Here is a 19,565-nt window from a genome sequence, read left to right on the forward strand (position 1 = left end):
AATTAGAAATGATTACACTAAGTAGGTCCAAAGAAACCTAGGTGTTGCTGCCAACAGGTCTTACTGAAGTTTATTTCCTGGCCAGGAAAGAGCTCAGCATTTGTAAGTCTCATTATGCAATTACAAGATCACACAACTCAGCATAAAGCAATGGCACCAGAAGCAAGTCTGTATGAGTGAAAACTTGATGTAAATGTCAGCTTTCCTTTTAACAACTTTGGTGTTACCACACCAAATAAGAGCAAAATCCTCATCAGCATGTTTCTAACACTTCTTCATAGTGAAACATGACAGCTGGCAGTATAGCCTTTTGTGAGGCTTTAAAGGTCCTATGACATGCGGCTTTTTGGATGCTTTTATATAGGCCTTAGTCTGAAGTCTCTTTCCCGAAATGCAGCCTTGGTGCAGAATTCCAGCCAATAGAGCCAGTCCCGCAATGAGCTTTCCTTAGGGTGTGCAATTTCTGTGTCTGTAGCTTTAAATGCTATTGAGGAGGAGAGAGGGGGGGCAAGGTGGAGGGTGGGGGTGTGGCCTTGACCAACTGCCATGCTTCTCTCGTTTGCAAGCCATGATGTCTCTCTCTTTCTCTGCAGAGAAAGGGGAGGTAACCTTTCCCCTTATGATGTCATAAGATTCCAGGGAAGATTCCAGATTGGTCCATCTGAGCTTTCATTTTCTCAAAGGCAGAGGGACCATAGGCAGGCTGGGGGAACTCATATTAATGTTAAAAAACCCTCCATAAAGTGAAATTTTCATCCCATGGGACCTTTAAGATTTAGGCACAGAGTATCCTCTCACGTGCTAAGGGACTAAACATGTCCTTAAAACAAAATCCGTCCAGCTACATCCTAGAGCACAAATGTCCTTATGCAATAATTGATTAAGATGCCTTAATATCTTGTTAGTTTCTTAACTGCCTCGATCCCAATGAGATCCAAGAGTCACATATCAATAAACTATAGAAAACATCAAGATAATTACATGGCAGGCAATGAGCAATAGGAACATCTAAGTACAATATTCACTTTTGTGGCATTAGATTGTTGAAAGAGTTGCAGAAGCCTTAATAAAAGACAGAACCGAGATCCATTTCGTTGCTTGAATAATTTATCGTTGGTATTTTCTCCATATTTATCATATTTTTATGCTTACCTGATATGTACAACTACACAGGGAGACAAACTTTGTTTTTGTGTGTGCAGTGCTGACCTGTTGAACACTGAATAAGCACTTAACAGGCTAAACCAGAAATTAATAAGGAAGTGCCAAGTGTCAGAAAAATATCTCCTGTAATCATAATGTAGGGAAATAATGGCATAGTCTTTCTAATGCCCTGGTTTTTGGCCTGATGCCATTGCAGTACCTGATGGTTGTTGCTGAATAAGGTCGACAATGGCCATAGGATTTGAGTCAATTATATTTAATGACCTACAAGTGTGCATTCCTTACCTGTCTCTCAAACTGAATTCAGCTCAGCCAAAGACGTTTGCAGCAGGTCAGGCACATTTAAAGATTTTCTTTGTAACCACTATGTGCCTCTTTCTCATCCATTTCTTCTTCCTTTTTTATCTCTCAAGCTCCTTGTGGTGGGAATGTGACTGGATCTTCAGGATTCATCCTCTCTCCCAACTACCCACACCCCTACCCTCACAGCAAAGACTGTGACTGGCTTATTGCTGTTCACTCTGACTATGTCATCTCCTTGGCTTTCATCAGGTAATATGAACTGCTGCAATTCCATGTCCATTACTAGTAGTCCTTTACTTTGCTTAGTTGCTTCTAGTCAAAACATAAAAAAGAACAACAATGGAATTGTGGTGACACTCAATGTCTAAATTACCAGATGAAATGTAAAAAAACCAGGAAGATTTTGTCAGTTGTATTATTTACATTTTAAAACATGTTGGTTCAAAATATTCCTCACACGTGTGGACCAAGTTAATTTGAAACAATCGTTGAAAAAATCCTGAAATTCAAGGTTTTTAAAGGATACGAACAGTGACTCCAATAACACCCACTATAGACAGTGTAACAACTGTTGTCCTTTAAGTTCATGGTCCAGTAGCTTACAAGATGAAGCTTTCCCTAAACCTGTGGTATGTTTGTAACCTACCTGGAACAGAATGGACTCACTTCTTAGTGGATGCACAGCAGCTCAGGTTGTGCCTTGGAATTGCTTGTTTTCTGCAGTGGAACCAGCTGTAACATCATAGTATTGAGCAAAGTTGGCCATGTGTGTTAAGCAGTGGACCTGAGTTTGAGTCCAGGTGTGTTGGGAGATAGGGAGAAATCAGCAGTGCCTCTACAAATACCAAGACGGCAGGTATTCCTGCCACTTTGCTGAAATGTGGTGCAACAAGATTTCTGGATGAATACTGTATATTGCAGGCTGAACTGGGATAAGAGTGAAACTCATTTCCGAGCTGAATGATACTCAGACCATAAGCTCTACATTATTAATTGCAATCTAAATATGTAGCAGCAATACTGATAGAGCAAACTCACAGATGGGCCTGAGGGCACTTTTCGTGCGCTGTGTTGCTGTTGAATGTTTAAGTATTATTTTTATGGTCGTTTCATGAAGGGCTGGAGAAGGAGCATACGTACATTGGCGCTTTCTGACTTCCCACCCACTTTTCCTCTTCTCGAGGTGAAGGAGAGGAATTCATCATGTTTCTTTTTCAACTTTGTCCTTCAAAACAAACATCTATTAGAGTTAGCACAATGCTGCTTTCTCCCTTGGGAACGCCAAATGAAAGGATGGAGTTATGATTTTAAATTGGAGTTGCCTTGATCCAACTCAAATGCAATTATCTCCAAGCTATTTACATTTTTGTCATAAACCACGCTCATTATTTTGAAAACAAATGCTCCTCTCTCTCCAACTGCGGCATGTGATTTGATATACAGCGCTACAATATGAAACGATCTTTTCACACTGCATTGCCATTGCCGTCTGGGAAGATTTTGTGCCAGCGCAGTGTCACAACAATTTAATATCTTCTCACCTCTTGGGGGAGATATCTTTTTTTTATCTTTTTGTCTGGAGATGCAAAACAAATCGCTTGGCATGACTCACTTCTAGCACTGCGTTGCACACTCTCCTTTTGATACTCTGATGCATTTTAAATCTCATATACAATCTGTAAAATCTCGTGCTTAAGACTTGGCAAAAATAACTGTTTTATCTTGCATTTGTGTGTTCTTTCCACCTGTCACAGCTTCAGTATTGAGCCCAACTATGATTTCTTGTATATCTACGATGGGCCAGACAGCGGCGCTCATCTGATTGGCAGTTTCCAAGACAGTAAACTTCCTGAGAAAATTGAGAGCACTTCCAACTTCATGTACTTGGCATTTCGCAGCGATGGCTCTGTGAGCTACACCGGCTTTCAATTGGAATACAAAGGTACTCTGCAGGCCTATGCAAGTGGGATTTTATATGCGTTTTCACAAAATATGTATGTATTACAGCAGGGGATTTTGTTGGCTACATACACTCACCTTAAAGATTATTAGGAACACCTGTAAGATTTCTCGTTAATGCAATTATCTAATCAATCAATCACATGGCAGCTGCTTCAATGCATTTAGGGGTGTCGTCCGGGTCTAGACAATCTCCTGAACTCCAAACTGAACGTCAGAATGGGAAAGAAAGGTGATCTAAGCAACTTTGAGCATGGCATGGTTGTTGGTGCCAGACGGGCTGGTTTGAGTATTTCCCAATCTGCTCAGTTACTGGGATTTTCACCCACAACCGTTTATAGGGTTTACAAAGAATGGTCTGAAAAAGGAAAAACATCCAGTATGCGGCAGTCCTCTGGGTGAAAATGCGTTGTTGATGCTAGAGGTCAGAGGAGAATGGGGCGACTGATTCCAGCTGATAGATGATCAACTTGGACTCAAATAACCACTCGTTACAACCGAGGTATGCAGCAAAGCATTTGTAAAGCCACAATACACACAACCTTGAGGCGGATGGGCTACACCAGCAGAAGACCCCACCGTGTACCACTCATCTCCACTAAAAATAGGAAAATGAGGCTACAATTTGCACGAGCTCACCACAATTGGACAGTTAAAGACTGTAAAAATGTTGCCTGGTCCGATAAGTCTCGATTTCTGTTGAGACATTCAGATGGTAGAGTCAGAATTTGGCGTAAACAGAAAGAGAACATGGATCCGTTATGCCTTGTTACCACTGTGCAGGCTGCTGGTGGTGGTGTAATGGTGTGGGGAATGTTTTCTTGGCACACTTTAGGCCCCTTAGTACCAATTGGGCATTGTTTAAATGCCACAGCCTACCTGAGCATTGTTTCTGACCATGCCCATCCTTTTTTGACCACCATGTAGCCATCCTCTGATGGTTACTTCCAGCAGGATAATGCACCATGTCACAAAGCTCGAATCATTTCAAATTGGTTTCTTGAACATGACAATGAGTTCACTGTACTAAAATGGCCCCCACAGTCACCAGATCTCAACCCAATAGAACATCTTTGGGATGTGGTGGTACAGGAGCTTCATGCCCTGGATGTGCATCCCACAAATCTCCATCAACTGCAAGATTCTATCCTATCAATATGGGCCAACATTTCTAAAGAATGCTTCCAGCACCTTGTTGAATCAATGCCACAAAGAATTAAGGCAGTTCTGAAGGTGAAAGGGGGTCAAACACGGTATTAGTATGGTGTTCCTAATAATCCTTTAGGTGAGTGTATATAAATGAATCAGAAAATAACATATTTGAAGTTATTTCACACAGCTACTTTTTCTAATGTTGATGCCAGCTGTGAGAATAGCCTGTGATTAACCCTTATCCATTTCCACCATGTTTACCGTGTTACTTTTTAACAAGTTATGTAGCATTTAATCCCACACACCCAGCCTGTATAACTATTTATCTATTAATAAGAAACCCCTCTCACTTTAGACACTATTCTAAGAGCTTTGTTCTTTTGATTGGCAGCAAAACTGCGGGAGGCGTGTTTTGATCCAGGGAATGTGATGAACGGCTCTAGAATGGGTACTGACTACAAGCTGGGATCTATGGTAACATTTCATTGTGAGGCTGGTTACCTGCTGCAGGGCTACTCCACTCTAACATGTGTCATGGGCAACAGCAAGAGACCAGAGTGGGACAGAGCCAAACCAAGCTGCCAAGGTGAGAGGTAACACTTCTACATTAACAGAAGGCCTGAGTAGAGAACTGCACTCCAGCGGTTTGGTCAATATTTGTTAGTATGTGATACCAGGACTGTGCTGTGTGAAAATGACTCATGAGAAGAGAATGCTGTGTCATTGATGCAGAGCAGTTTAATCTCTGCAGATCATTTACTGTTCGTTTTTATTGCCGTAAATAAAATAAAAGGTATGGAGGACACGCTACTGTATGTCAGAACTGTATATCACAGGTCTAAAAAAGTCAAAAATTTCAAAATCAAACTTTTAGGCCTTAAAAAGTCTTAAATTCGCTGAAGTATTGTGCTGTAGGTCTTAAATAATTTTAAACAGGTCTTAATTTCCCTACCTCTAATAATAGTTCTTTCTGTCTCTATTATAATTTGCTGTATTACGACTACAGATTAGACCAATATGCAAGTTATATTGGAGCCAATCTAGACACAAATCCTATAATGCCAATGAGGAAATCAGGGAATTGTTTCAGACATTGTTTCCGCACTGACTTTTTTTTGATGTCGTGATATAGGTCTTAAATTTCATTCATAATGGTCTTAAAATTTACCAAACCTGCAGTTCATCGGGTAATCAGCGCCTTTCTCCACCCACTATATCGTAAATTGCGCTGTAGCAAAGCGTTAATTACTTGTGTTATGATATGGCTGAGTGCAGACTGTGATATTCCCACTGCTGATACTATGACTGTTTGAAATTATCCTGATGCTAATATTTGTAATGTAGCGAGGAGGGACAACTGCTGGAATGGAATGTGAACGCTGAGTCAGAGATTCAATGTCATCTTTGATTTCTTCCAGTAACTGTAATATTGCATGGCTGCTTAATCTGTAACGCTTAATGATTTGGTGTTCACTCAACTGAAAAAGTATGATCCTTGTGGCAAAAATCCTTTCAGCTCGTCTCCTTGGCCTATGCCTTCGTCTTCCTCAGATTACTGCTGCCATTTCACCAGGAGGCATATGCGAGGAAACCCGCTTGCAGCTGGTTTACACCAGCTGATTGTATTATCTTTGTTACTATAATTATCATGTTCATCATGTCATTCAATTATAACCAATGCTTTAATTTTTTAGTCATATTTCTATACTATTATACAGTAGTTGGGTATTATTGTAGTTTCTCCCTCCCCTCCTTCCCTAACCAGTCGAAGCAGATGGCCGCTCACCTAGAGCCAGGTTTTGTTCGAGGTTTCTGCCTGTTAAAAATAAGTTTTTCCTTGCTGCTGTCGCACCAAATGCATTCTCTTAGGGGATTGTTGGGTCTCTGTAAATTATGTTGTGTAGTCTAGACCTACTCTATCTGTAAATTGTCCTGAGATAACTTCTGTTATGATTTGATTTTACAAATAAAATTTAATTCAATGGAGTGTCACCCCCAAAAGGTACATTATATTAAATAATACACATTTTAGATCTGGATATCAAGTTTGCTAATACTACACTGTGTTCCAAATTCTTATGCAAATTATATTTTACAGTGGTTTTCCTAAATAGTCGATGCAAATGACAGTCAGTATATTTTTCAAGTCACCAACCGTTAGGGTATAAGTCGAATGTCATTGAAGAAACCACCCAATGAAAACAGTATTTTTTTTTTTCAGAAATAAAAAACTCAAAATGCACTGTTCCAAATTATTATGCACAACAGAGTTTCAAAACATTTTATAGGTTGTAAAGAACTGAAAATGGTCATTTTCTGAATTTGCAGCATTAGGAGGTCATATGTACATATATACATCTTAACAGGGCAAGTTACATGTTAACATAGGACCCCCTTTTTTGATATCACCTTCACAATTCTTGCATCCATTGAACTTGTGAGTTTATGGAGTGTTTCTGCTTAAATTTCTCTGCAGGATGTCAGAATAGCCTCCCAGAGCTGCTGTTTTGATGCAAACTGCCTCCCACCCTCATAGATCTTTTGCTTGAGGATGCTCCAAAGGTTCTCAATAGGGTTGAGGTCAGGAGAGGATGGTTGCAGTGGGCCCAGAAATACATGCAGACTAAATTTCAAATAGTCTTGTTTACTGATGAGTGCTGTGCAACCCTAGATGGAGTAGTGGATGGTTGGTGGATGGCCACCGTGTCCCAATAAGTCTGCGACGTCAGCAAGGAGGTGGCAGAGTCATGTTTAGGGTCCCTAAAAGTGTGAAAATGACCTCGGCAAAGTATGTAGAGTTTCTGACTGACCACTTTCTTCCATGGTAAAAACAAGAACCGTGCCTTCCGTAGCAAAATCAAATTCATGCATGACAATGTACCATCTCATGCTGCAAAGAATACCTCTGTGTCATTGGCTGCTATGGTCATAAAATTAGAGAAACTCATGGTGTGTCCCTCATCCTCCCCTGACCTCAACCCTATTGAGAACCTTTTAAGCGTCATAGAGTTCTGCTGATATCGGCCAGATGACGCAAAATTACTTACAAAATGGTTTCCAACAGCTGAACTCTTTCTGATTACACTGAATAATATCCTTTTTCAGCACAATAAACATGATAGCAACAGAATCTACCCATTCACAAAATATTTAAGGTTATCAATTGATCAACCCATAAATCCACTAATAAACTGACCTTAAACTTAAAACCTGCAATTAATCTGAGAAGAGTAATATTAGCTTGAAAGAAATGGTTGGTGAACAAAAGCAATGTAAATACATGCATGGTATACAGGGCACTGACTTCACGGAAGTGAGGAAACTTTTGTGGTAAAGAGAAAGAAATGTCTTTACCACAAAGTATTTTATTATCTTTTATTAAAATAGAAAATAGAAAGAAATATAAAAGTAAAGTTTGATTGGTGTAAAGAGTCTACCTGGTCTGTAGAATTAGTTTGTTTAAAACTAACAGTAATTCAAGCAACCTCTTAAAGTGTTGTTGAAAAATATTCCCATTTTATATCTGTTGGGGGAAGTTTATGGTTTTACAATTTCACTGTGTTGCAAAAAAAATACCAAATATGGATTGTTTATTATTCACAGCCAAATCTACAGTGTAAGGCATTTTCTAGAGCTTTTCAGTATCTCAGTGATCCCAGTATCAAGGAAAGAAGTGAGAAAAGATGTGAGAATTTTCAAGATAACTACCCAGCGCTCCTCCCTCGAGTAGCATTACACCATTTTTAATACTCCTCAAAGTATCTGATCTGCCAAGGTTGAATTAGAATTCCGCTCTCATTTGCAGCAGTGGGAAACAGTGGCACCCACTCTCACACCAGGGAGCTATTCATTACTTTTACAGTTGGCACCTGTGCAACTTCACTGAACAGCCCTGAAGTTATATGCTTTACTAAAGGGTCCATCAGCATCTCTCCATTTAGTATTTTCACTTTGAGACCAAATTTGAACTGATGACTTAACAGTCTAAAGGCTAAATCTAATGGGTTCAGCTGCCCCAACATATGGCCAGCTCCTGTCCCTTAACATTATTTAGCAATTAACTGAAGTTGATAGTCTTTTCCCAAAGAAGCAAAACCTGCAGTTTACTTTAAAAAGTCAGTAATTGCCAATAAGACTGATTCTTATTGCATTAGTTGTTGTTGAATTGTGGACAGCAAAACCCACACTTTAATACATAGACATGCTAAAATGTATATCTGCTTAACAATTTCATGTAAAATGAATTAAATCCAAGATGTACATTTTAGACTATGGATTACTTGAGAGTCAGGCAAATATGTTTGCGGGATATGATTATTGGTTGATATTATCTTAACTCAGATATAACTTTATAGGTATATATACCAACTGATAAGTGACAAGAAATTGTACTACGGATATGTCAAAAATATGTATAGAGTACTCAATAGATATCTTGGTCACAGTTCGTTAATAACCATAATTGAAGAGATCAGCAGTGGTTCAGCTCTAATTGTAACCCTAATCGGTTACAATTTGTCTGTCATATTTTACATTTCCACTGAATCTGCTGACTGTCCACATTGTAGCATCTCAACCAATACATTTAACAGATTAGATTAGGTTCCTTTAGCACCCATGTCGGTCTAAATAAAGATGATTGGTCAATATCCTTCAAAACAGTTAAAATATTAAAACATTGGAACCTCTGTATTTGCAGCTGCCTTTTCTGTGTTTAATCTCACGTTTAAAAAAAAAAAGGCTGCATACTGTAGCCATGTTTAAAACATTTTGTTAGATTGGATTTTAAAGATAATTGTGAGCTCTTTGTAAATGAAACCTAATACATGGACAGCTTGAATGGCGACCTGATTCTCAATATCATCATATGTATAGATAATAACTTACCTTTTTATTCTGGGGATTTAGGTTATTCCTACCCATCAGTCTTTTTGCAGAACACAAAATATTTTTGGAGGTTTACAGTATGCCCACTTTTTCTTAGCACTACACTCACCTGTCAGAATGGAACCATTAAAGCATATCTTGAGAATCCCTTCCTTTCCGTAGTGCTGCTCTCACCTGCTGTGGATTGACAGTACAGTGTGCCCTCATTCCCACCAGCAGCATTCTCACCCAGCACCACACCATGGCTCCCATTCTGTCTGACAAATCAACTTGAATCAGAGTCCCACTTGCAGTCATCACATATGTTTGATTACATGCCTCTTGCTACTCCCAACAACCAAATGCGGATAAATTGCTGATCAGTCTTTCTACATTAGCGCCTCTGTTCACGTTTGTTCATCTTGCTGCTCGATGAAACCGCATTGACATGTGCGTTGTGTGGGCCACAGGGGGTTCAGAGCAGCTGGTGACAGCTTTTCTCTGACAAATGAGTGTGTGTTTGTTTACAGTCGAGGCTCCCCCACCTGATGGCTTGGTCCGTGAGGTCTGAGGCAACTGCGTTAGAGGGCCTCTTGGCAAATTAGGTACATCATTAACGGCTTAAGATAGTACTCTGAGCTGTGACGCAGGTGCAGAACAGACCACAGCTTATATTGATGAACCTGGTCGCCACTTGAATATCAGCCTACACTATGGTGATGGTGCAAGTAAAAGTATATAAGGGTAAGATTTTGGTTTGGAGCTAATAGTTTTCAAAGACAGGTGTTGCTTCCCCCCTTGTGGATGGAGTCATCATACCTTTCTGTGGCTTAGTAGCATAACCCTAACATGAATGGATAGTCTTTTCTAATGTTTCAATCAATTAAGATTGTAAATACTTATCCAGGAACTTTAAAACAACTTGACTTGTTATTTACACTGCTGACTGAAAACCTGTTTCAGCTGAAAAGTTACGTCCAAGTTTCTCAAAACATACTGCTGGGCAAAATAGGCTGAATGAAGTCAAGGCATGTGGAACTTTTGTGATGGTGTGTTTTGTTGATCGATAGTGTTTTTACGTGTTTTGAAGGCAAAAAGTACTTTTCCTCACTGGTTTCTTTTTTAGGTTTTAACCCTATAAACGCACCTCTTACTTCATTCTGTCCTTTTTATAGCTCACTTTCCTTTTTGAAAATGTCCTCAAAGTGTTGAGTGTCAAATTATTTTGTTATGCTGGCCAAAAGTTGTCAGCAGCTGAATGTTCAAAGGTGACTTTTCATCTCATTTTGTGATATGAACTGCTTACCTGTGCACTTGTGCCAGTTAACATGGATTTGCTGATTGTATTTTATTTGCCCAATTTCCTCAGGTATTGTAAGCTGGTTGTTTCACATTTGCTAACTGTGTTTTTCTGTTGCCTGCCTTCCTGTCCCCACAGCTCCCTGTGGCGGGCACTTCACAGGTTCAGAGGGAACTGTGCTGTCCCCAAACTACCCTCATAATTACACCAGAGGCCAGAGCTGTGTCTATGACATCTTCGTCCCTGGGGACTTTGGTAAGCATGTCAAGCAATATGTTATAGAGTTGCTGATTTCTTTTAAATTTTCTTTACATATAGTCTTTTCAATTGCTTCCAGAAATATTTTTACTTCAAAGATGAAGTGAGGGGAGGAGGCTAAGATAATTATCTGTTAATGATGATAATAGAGCACAGGCTATGAAGAAAAAATGGAGAGGCTTATTCTCAGAGCTGGTGATGGATAAGAGTACTACCAAACAAAATGTTCAGACTTGCATAATTAATTTCCCTGTTGCGCTTAATTTTTTTTTCATGTGTTTCAGTGTTTTGTTAGTTTGGATAAGTACGTTTGATGGTTACAGGCCATTGACACACCATTGATAAATGCTTGTCTGCTGCTTGATTAATATTCAATCCCTGTATAATTGCTTCATATGTGACAACTGAATTGACAATGAATCAAGCCAATGGTTACACTATGAATAGACAAAGGGCAGTGAAGGCCACTGCTATTCCTCACAGTGGTGCATGTCTAATGAAATCACATTTAATCAATACATGCTGTACATGTTAGCATTCCATACCAATATACCATTAGGGTGCAGCTGCTGGCTGTTTCCCACTCTTATGTATGAAGTAGAATAAGATCAGGGCAAACACAAATTGATTGTGTTGACAGAAAAGATGCTCTGTACCCGTAGGATGGAGAGGAAGGACAAGCAGTGAAGGGCTGTAGGCAGTAGATGGAGCAACCAAATTCACTGGTTTATACAAGCGTCTTTGTATATACATAAATCAGCAAAGATCTCCGGAAGACCTTGATGTGCTTCTGCTCAGTATTCCATGTTAGTCATAAAGAGCTGCAGAAATCGTAGGCAGAGGTTTTTATTCTGTAAAGCCCTGTGCTTATGAAACACAGATTAGTCCCCTGTGTGATGATCCAGCCTGACAGTTCACATCCTCTGTTGCCATCTCCCACTGCTCATGGAGTCCCACAGTTCTTTTTTTTATTTATAATATACTGCATAGAAAATGCAGCCTTTGCTTAAACAGCCTGCAAAAGCTTAATGGAGTGTGCAAGTCGGCAAACAAAATTCCCACCTGGGCTGGCGATTTTATTCCAGGGAGTGTAGGCACAGAGGCCATTGAAAAGTCCCACTGATTGTGAACAAGGCCGCTGTGGCATGGTTTGAGGGAAATATATTCTGGGTAGTAGTCTAACACAAAGCAACTGGAATTCACAGCTTGGGTAGATCAAATTTACAATGTTGGGACAACAACTCTAGCTATGATGTAACATGAAATCCTAAATTATCTAAAGCATGCGCCCCGCTTTGATATAAAAACTAAAGCCAGAACAGATGCACATGCCGCTGCACCAACATCCTATCTCCAACTCTTTACAGGTTTTGCTGCAATAGCATACATGTAGGTGCTTGACAGTACCAACCTAGAATTATTTATTTTCATTGAGATGAGATGAGTTATTTTACTTAATCATTGAGTTAAATTACATTCAAAAATAAGGACAAGTAATGTATGTAGAGTCCAGCATTTTAGAGTTTTTAACCTCCAGATAAAACAGTATGGAGATAAATTCTGTTTTCTCTGTAGCTGCTTGGCAGTGGAGTGTAGCCTATAGGCAGTGTGATAGCAGGAATCACATTTCAGTGTCTAGTATACAGGTAATTGAAATTTGTAAGCACCTAGGGTAACGCATCAAACGTGTGTCCTAGTCTGTCCCTTATATAACCGATAGCGTACCATAAGCCTTAGAGACATTACAGTACATCAACCATGTTGAACTGGCAGTAAATGGTCAGTGGGAAATATCATCTCATGACTCTGGCTCAATGACCTGAGGGTTTTACACCTGAGTTGGGAGGGGTGTTGGGTTATTATGTGGATGTGATGTCTTTTGCTGTCAAGGTGTAGCTACAAGGGCAGTCCTTGGTATAAATATATGTATTGTAAAATGTTTCTTAATATTTGAAATATGTTGCAAGCACACTGTAGGGCACTTAACAGGTTAAGAGTTGGAAGTAGTACATTTGAAAAAATGTATCATGTGTTCTTAATGATTATTATTAGAATAATTGATGTCAGTGCCAGCACAGCGCCTGACATCACGTTTGAGTTATGGTTGCCAGGGTGGCAACCAGCCATCAGCTATTGGCTGCCAGAATGAAAGCTGTTTGAATTGTTGATCGTCATAAGATTGATTTCACTAAAAACAAATGGCTTAATGTCGCCAACAATGAAAAATAGAAATAACAGTGATAGACATGTTTTTATTTTAAATAGCATATTTACAAAGTAGCGTCAAGTATAATGAGTTAAATGCAGTAGGGAAATTACCTCCTGTTAGCCCATTCAGATCTGTACTTCAGCAGGTATATCACAACTATATTAGATGTGGATATGCGGCAAACAAGGCAGGGCTGGAAAGTGTTCTTCATATTTCAGTAAATAATAAACACTGTTGACAAGTCTTTCAAGGATAACTTGATTTCGTATTACAATGTGCAATGTTGCCATCTTCCCAAATCTTGCCAGTTATCTCACAGATAATATAACTGTATCACAGGTTGTGATAAAAGAAATGTAGTGACAGTATAGTGTCTACAAGAGTACATAAATGTGACAGCAGCACTATTCTTTTCCTTTTACACCAAGGCAATGAAGTCAGCATTCTTTATTTATTTATTTTTTATTTTTTTTAAATAACAGTAAAAACTGATTGCCAACAGGGGCAACCAGATGGAATCCAGTGTTTGATAGTGGTTCAGATCTTGTTGTCTGGGGAAGCTGTTACTGTCAAGCTCTGCAAGTCCTTTATTACTGCAGACTTTTTTTTAACTACAAGATTTTTGCATGCATACATATGACTAATACTAATGACATCGTTAGCTACATTCCTTTTTGTTTTTTTCTATTGTGATGGAGTTTTTCTAAGAACACAGGTTTACGCTGTGTGTTAAGATTCTCTGACAGGTTGTCAGTGCCAAGGAGTGTGACAGCTGAACAAGTTTTGTATGTTTATTTATACATGTGTTTGATCTTTTATTCAGTGGTGTCATAGTATGGTTTGTATAGATGTACTGTATTCTATCCAAGCTGTCATGGTTTCTGACTGTCTGATGGATTATACAAACCCTGTTCCTTTGGACCACATTTTGGCATGGCACATTTTGCACCTGATATACTAACATAATGTATGCAAGTAATAAACATCCATCCACAATATCATAATACGCCACAGTGTAATCTAGATGTCGTTAAGGTACAATGTGCATCTGTTTTGCCCTTTAATGTTTAATTATTCTGTCAGAAATTATGGTTGTAGTCATATTTCAAATAATTCTGCTTCTTTTTTAAAAGAGATGAATTATTCATGGGACTCAACCTTTGCCTTGGGCACTGCTTGTAAACATACAGACATACACTGTCCCACGGGAATTCACTCTTGTTTACAACAAGTCCGTTGGCTAGCATGTTGGCTACATGAACATGTAACATGTTCAATGGGTGCATGGCATTTTTTTTTTTTTTTTTTTTTACATAAAAACAGGGAGATTGACAGTTGAGATATTTTGACAAGATAACACTCCATTGTGTGCACTTGTACAAATGGAAAAAATAAATATGTGGATACACTTTGACAACAATGCCAAACCGGTAAAGGTAAATTGGTACATTGATTTTTTTTTTTTTTTTGCAGCCTAAGTTTGTATAGTTTGTATTTCGCCTCAGGATTTGTTTGTTCGGTGCAGCCTCTTTTCTGAATGTTTGATGGCTTCAGAGGTGAGACAAATTCATCCAATTAGCAGGACCCTCCATGGTATTTCTTGTATATGTATATTTTTCCAAGGTAGTATGTGCTTTTTTGTTTTGAATTGGATCGTGCGTCATATATCCCGAATGAGATATAGCTACATTCACTCCAACTATCGTCAACTTTGTGGATAACCTTTGAAAATCAACTGTGGATCTAAAATCTCATTAAAATTGAGATGATTGTCAGAAGCCATTTTCATGACTGAAGGTGAAAATAGAAGCTAAATCCTAAGGCTCTTCTTGCAACACTACCACGTGTACCACGATATACACTTCTAACTCTAGAAACTAACTTTAACAAGGTTATGGAGCAGATCGAATAACCATTATAACACCATATTTTTTAATTGTGGTTAACTTTGCAAAAGTTGAATTTCATCCTATGGTAGTCTCTAACTGGAAGGATGCTCATGAGTCAATGAGTCATTGGTGAATTTGATTTTATAGACACAACATTCAGTCACCTCTGTTTATCTGCCCGAGGCTTTTTATAGCTCCAGTGTATGTGTCTATATAATACTAACAACAACATATGCATATTGGTTGCCACAGAATGTGTCGGGAGGCGAGACGGGAGCACTGACAGATTGCAGTAATAAATCTGGGCTGTAACAAGATGGACAGAGAATGAGTGTGGAGAGAGACCGGGGAGACTGCAAGAGGTAAAGGGAGTACATAAAGAGGCACATAGATCTTGGTTGAATGTGAAAGGCTCAGAGAGAAGAAGTTAGATGGAGAGTGATAATAAGTGAGAAAGTTATAATGAGCGAGACAGGGAATGAGAAGAGGGAGAAAGAAACAGAGTGCTGCTGAGAGCGATCATAGAAACGTTGACCCCCGGGGGCTGATTGTTGACTCATCAGTGATGTTCGCTGGAGAGTAAGAAGTTATGCCTGGGGCCACCCTGGTACATGACTTGCTACATCCCAGACAAAAAACATTACCTTGTCTGTCTGCATCAGCTTACAGTATATACACTACTTCTACCTCAGTGTGCTTAACCTCGTATGAACTGTGAACTCTGCTCTGGCCCCACCTTGATGTAGGATGTGTGTTTTTGATATGGGGCTCAACAGATACACACGTCTGTCGATGTGTAATTTGAGTGTGCCGAGCACTCACTTGATTGACTGGATTTGACAACCTGTGGTTTTCAAGTTGATGGGATTCTGTGTACCCATTGTGCGAGTGCAATGGCTTGTGCTAGTTGTCGGATACGCCACTAAAGAGTACTGTACACTATTTCAAAACTCGGCAAGTAAAAGAGATGATAGACCCAAGCAAATAAAAAAGCAAAAAAAGGGCAGCTAAAACTGGAAGTAAAAGTAGCTGGTTACATATCTTTGTCCCAGTGTTTCCCACAGATTACAAAGCAATTTGAGGCGTTTTGTAAAAACAATCAAGTATCAAAAACTGAGGAGGACATGCTGTTGGATGCTGTCCTCCTCTCCTACTCTTTCTTCAATGCCTAACAAATCTTTCTTTCTCTCCCAGTGACCCTGTCTTTCTGCTTGAGCAGAACTGGTTGAAGCCTGGAAATATTGTAAACAAATTAATTACATAACTAATTACACTGGTCGGACTGTTCAGCTCTGTTTCAGACTGATACCTCCGGTTCAGGCTGGTCCTCATCCTCTACACGTGCCTTTTTCAGTTGCGGAAAATACTTTTCAATACTCATTCAGTGTAAGAGTAAAAAAAAGACATAACATTATTTATAATAAGTTTATTTGATTCACAGCTGCTACATATTGTGTTTTGACCTCGACAACCCAACTGCATTTTACTGCAAACTTGCGACTAGTTAACTTTCTAAAGCAGGCACAATAGCTTGTTTGGTAAGAGTCGGGTCAGGACTCCATTAACACACTGACAACATTGTATTCAGAATATAAAATATTTTTTTATAGGACTTTTTAATGTGTAATTGTGTAAAGGTGTTAACGAGATACCAACCTTTCGTGAACTTGTGAATTTCGCCAGCCGTCTTCTCTTGTTTTGATGGAGACAGAGGCTGTGTGCACGGGGAGGGGGTGTTGTTTGTGTTGTGTGTTGGGTGTGTGTTTTGTGTGTGTGTGTGTGTGTGTGTGTGTGTGTGTGTGTGTGTGTGGGTGTGTGTGGTTGTGTGTGTGTGTGGGTGTGTGTGTGTGAGAGACACATGTGCGACAGAGACGGAGGAGAGCAGGGAAATAATAACGAAACGCAATATGTGGCGGCCGGTGTTGATTGTATGGCGCACTGCCACAAATTAGCCTATGTGTGGGAAACACTGCTTGTCCTCTTCCTCCTCTCTCTTCTCCCTTGAGGTGACCACTATTTACAGCTTTCAATCCACAGCAGGTAGTTTCCACCCAAGATAGAAGCCTAATGTACTGGATGCAGCTTGTGCCAAGGTGCAGCCGCATAATCCCTGCCAAAAGGGCTAATGCAATTTCACTGTGATAATGGGTCATTAAAAATATATGTGTCTGTGATGTCATACAATCCCTCTGGTTTCAGTAATTGAGGCTTGTGTATGCTGTCACAGCCCAGAATCTTAGAAGGCCTGTTCTGCCACAAAGCGAAGACCCCAAGTAGCTCTTCCATAATTCATAGCCAGAAGGACCAACATATGCTGCCATTTTCCTTACCTTTTGTTCCTGCCTGTGCTGTGAGTGTCTTTAACACCTTATGTGGTCGTTGTGTATATTTTTGCCTTAGGGCACATGTAGCTAATGCAGTGGCTTTGGCTTTCAAAAATGGGCTTGCATTCCATTCCAGTAACATTAGCTGTGCCCTGAGCAATTGCTTTTCACAGCATGACCCAATGATAGTTACCTGAGTGGTTCTGTACCAGTAGGAACTTTGGTTTCCCACTTATTTAATCTGCTGCCATCATGGCCATGTAGCTTGACTGACTAAAAATGTTTTTGTGAAATGTAACTCTCCAATTGCAAACATATTGTGGTTATAGCTGATAAAAACAATTAACACATAAGCAGTGTACAGAAGAAGAATAGCAATTTAATAGCAATTTAGCTATTCGGCATTCACACGAATGCTGAATAGCTAAATTGCTAAAGCTAAACTGGATTAAATCTAGTATCTATCAAGTAGTTGAAGTAGTGAGAATAGTTGGGAAAGTAGGAATTGTTTTAACTGGTATGAATTTCATTGATAAGTTGAATAACAGCATTAATGTAAAAAAAATGTGGAATAATTAGTTTTTTTTAAAAAGTGATGTAATGTGAAAGCTAAACTAGATTGATGGTTAAATGTGTAAGAAGAAGGTAAAGTTGTAATAAATACATAAAAATTAATAATTGTTTGAATTAATATATATTTAAAAGTATTGTATGAAAGTTGTAGGTGTTACAACAGTGGCACAACAGTGGCAAGCGAACAACATATTACTGTCTGTAGTTGCAATTTGACTGTCTGGCGAAAATGCTGCATCATGCTTACTAATCGTGGCCATGACTCAGACTGCTGCCATTGAGGGACACTGAGAGCGACCTGTGAAAGAGGCTCAGATGCTGCAAGTCCTTGGGGAACGTTTTGATATAAAATTTATGTGGAAAAATTAAAAAATTTGGGTATATCAGCGATTCAAATAAGTGGTTCGCTGTGCCTTTGCGTGGAAATTTCAAGGATGTTTAACATGGACAGCGAATGGAGGAAGATTTGGAACTGTTGTCATTTGGAAGCTCACAGAACAAAATCTCTCCCATGTAGTGAAAATAGGACAAGGGGTCAAAAATCCCAAACTATTTTGTTTTTAATTAAAGAAAAATCTATACAAATGTATAAACATCGATACAAATGTATACACATGTAATAACAACATAACATGTCACATGTTATTTAAGACCCTTAGAAAGGTATAATGTGCAATTTTAGTTCGGCCCATCCCATAAAATGTTTTCAATCAATTGAAAGTAAAAGTACCATAGATTGTTAGTTCTGAGGGCCATCCTTCTTTTCTTCACAAACAAACAACACTTATAATGCAAATCAAGGCCAAATCATGTGTTTTAACTCCATAAATGGGTTAAACCCATAGACTGTTAATTATATTAATATAAACAGACCCTAATGTTTACAGCCCAGACTAGCTAGCTTCGACACACCTAAGTAGCCCATATGAGCTAATTAGATGTAGTATGTGAATTAATTTAGCCAGTCTCCTACATACCTTGTCCTGGCAGGAGTGGGCAATTCATTTTCCCAAGGGGCCACATGAGAAACAGTGACTGTTGTGGAGGGCCGGACCAATAGGCTAAACTTAATTCTGCTCAATATTAATTTTATGTCAGGCGACACATTCTCAAACGTCTCTTTTTTTCTCTGGGCATATTAGTGCAGCAGAGTCCACTAAACACTCTTTAATAAACTGCCCTTCAAAAAATGGCTTACTGTTTTGTTGATTTTGTAGTTTGTCTCAAAGCTGGTCTTGACTGCTGCATACCTGGATGCATTGTTGCTTTTGCAGCATAACTAGCAAAGCTTCATATATCGGTGCACACTCTGCATCAGTCAAGTCATTTTTGAGGGATAACGGCTCATTTACGTCCATGCTAATGTCTCCCACTCAGTTCGCCGCTCGCCGACACATCCAGGTCTGACCATTCTCTTACATCCATGGGTCCGACGGTGCGACACATTGCAGTTCTTCTTCTACTTCTTTTTAATTTGCTACTTGCAACCAGAGAAGAAGAAGCTGCATAAGTTCGCGCGAAATAAAGAATGCTGGTGTCATTCCGGGTGCGATTTTATTTATTTATTT

At 39.3% G+C, this 19,565-nt stretch overlaps 1 protein-coding gene across 1 annotated transcript in view; it reads left to right on the top strand.

Annotated features, from left to right (window-relative positions):
- LOC120561928 (CUB and sushi domain-containing protein 3-like) overlaps window positions 1–19,565 on the top strand; it is a 292,084-nt gene that overhangs the window by 145,329 nt on the left and 127,190 nt on the right. The window contains exons 28-31 of the mRNA XM_039805270.1: window positions 1,578–1,716; window positions 3,222–3,409; window positions 4,970–5,164; window positions 10,883–10,999. Coding sequence (XP_039661204.1) covers window positions 1,578–1,716; window positions 3,222–3,409; window positions 4,970–5,164; window positions 10,883–10,999 — 639 coding nt within the window. The remainder of the gene's footprint in view (window positions 1–1,577; window positions 1,717–3,221; window positions 3,410–4,969; window positions 5,165–10,882; window positions 11,000–19,565) is intronic.

This window comes from Perca fluviatilis, chromosome 7 (assembly GCF_010015445.1).
Source record: "Perca fluviatilis chromosome 7, GENO_Pfluv_1.0, whole genome shotgun sequence".
In the NCBI taxonomy this organism is placed as follows: Eukaryota; Metazoa; Chordata; class Actinopteri; order Perciformes; family Percidae; genus Perca; species Perca fluviatilis.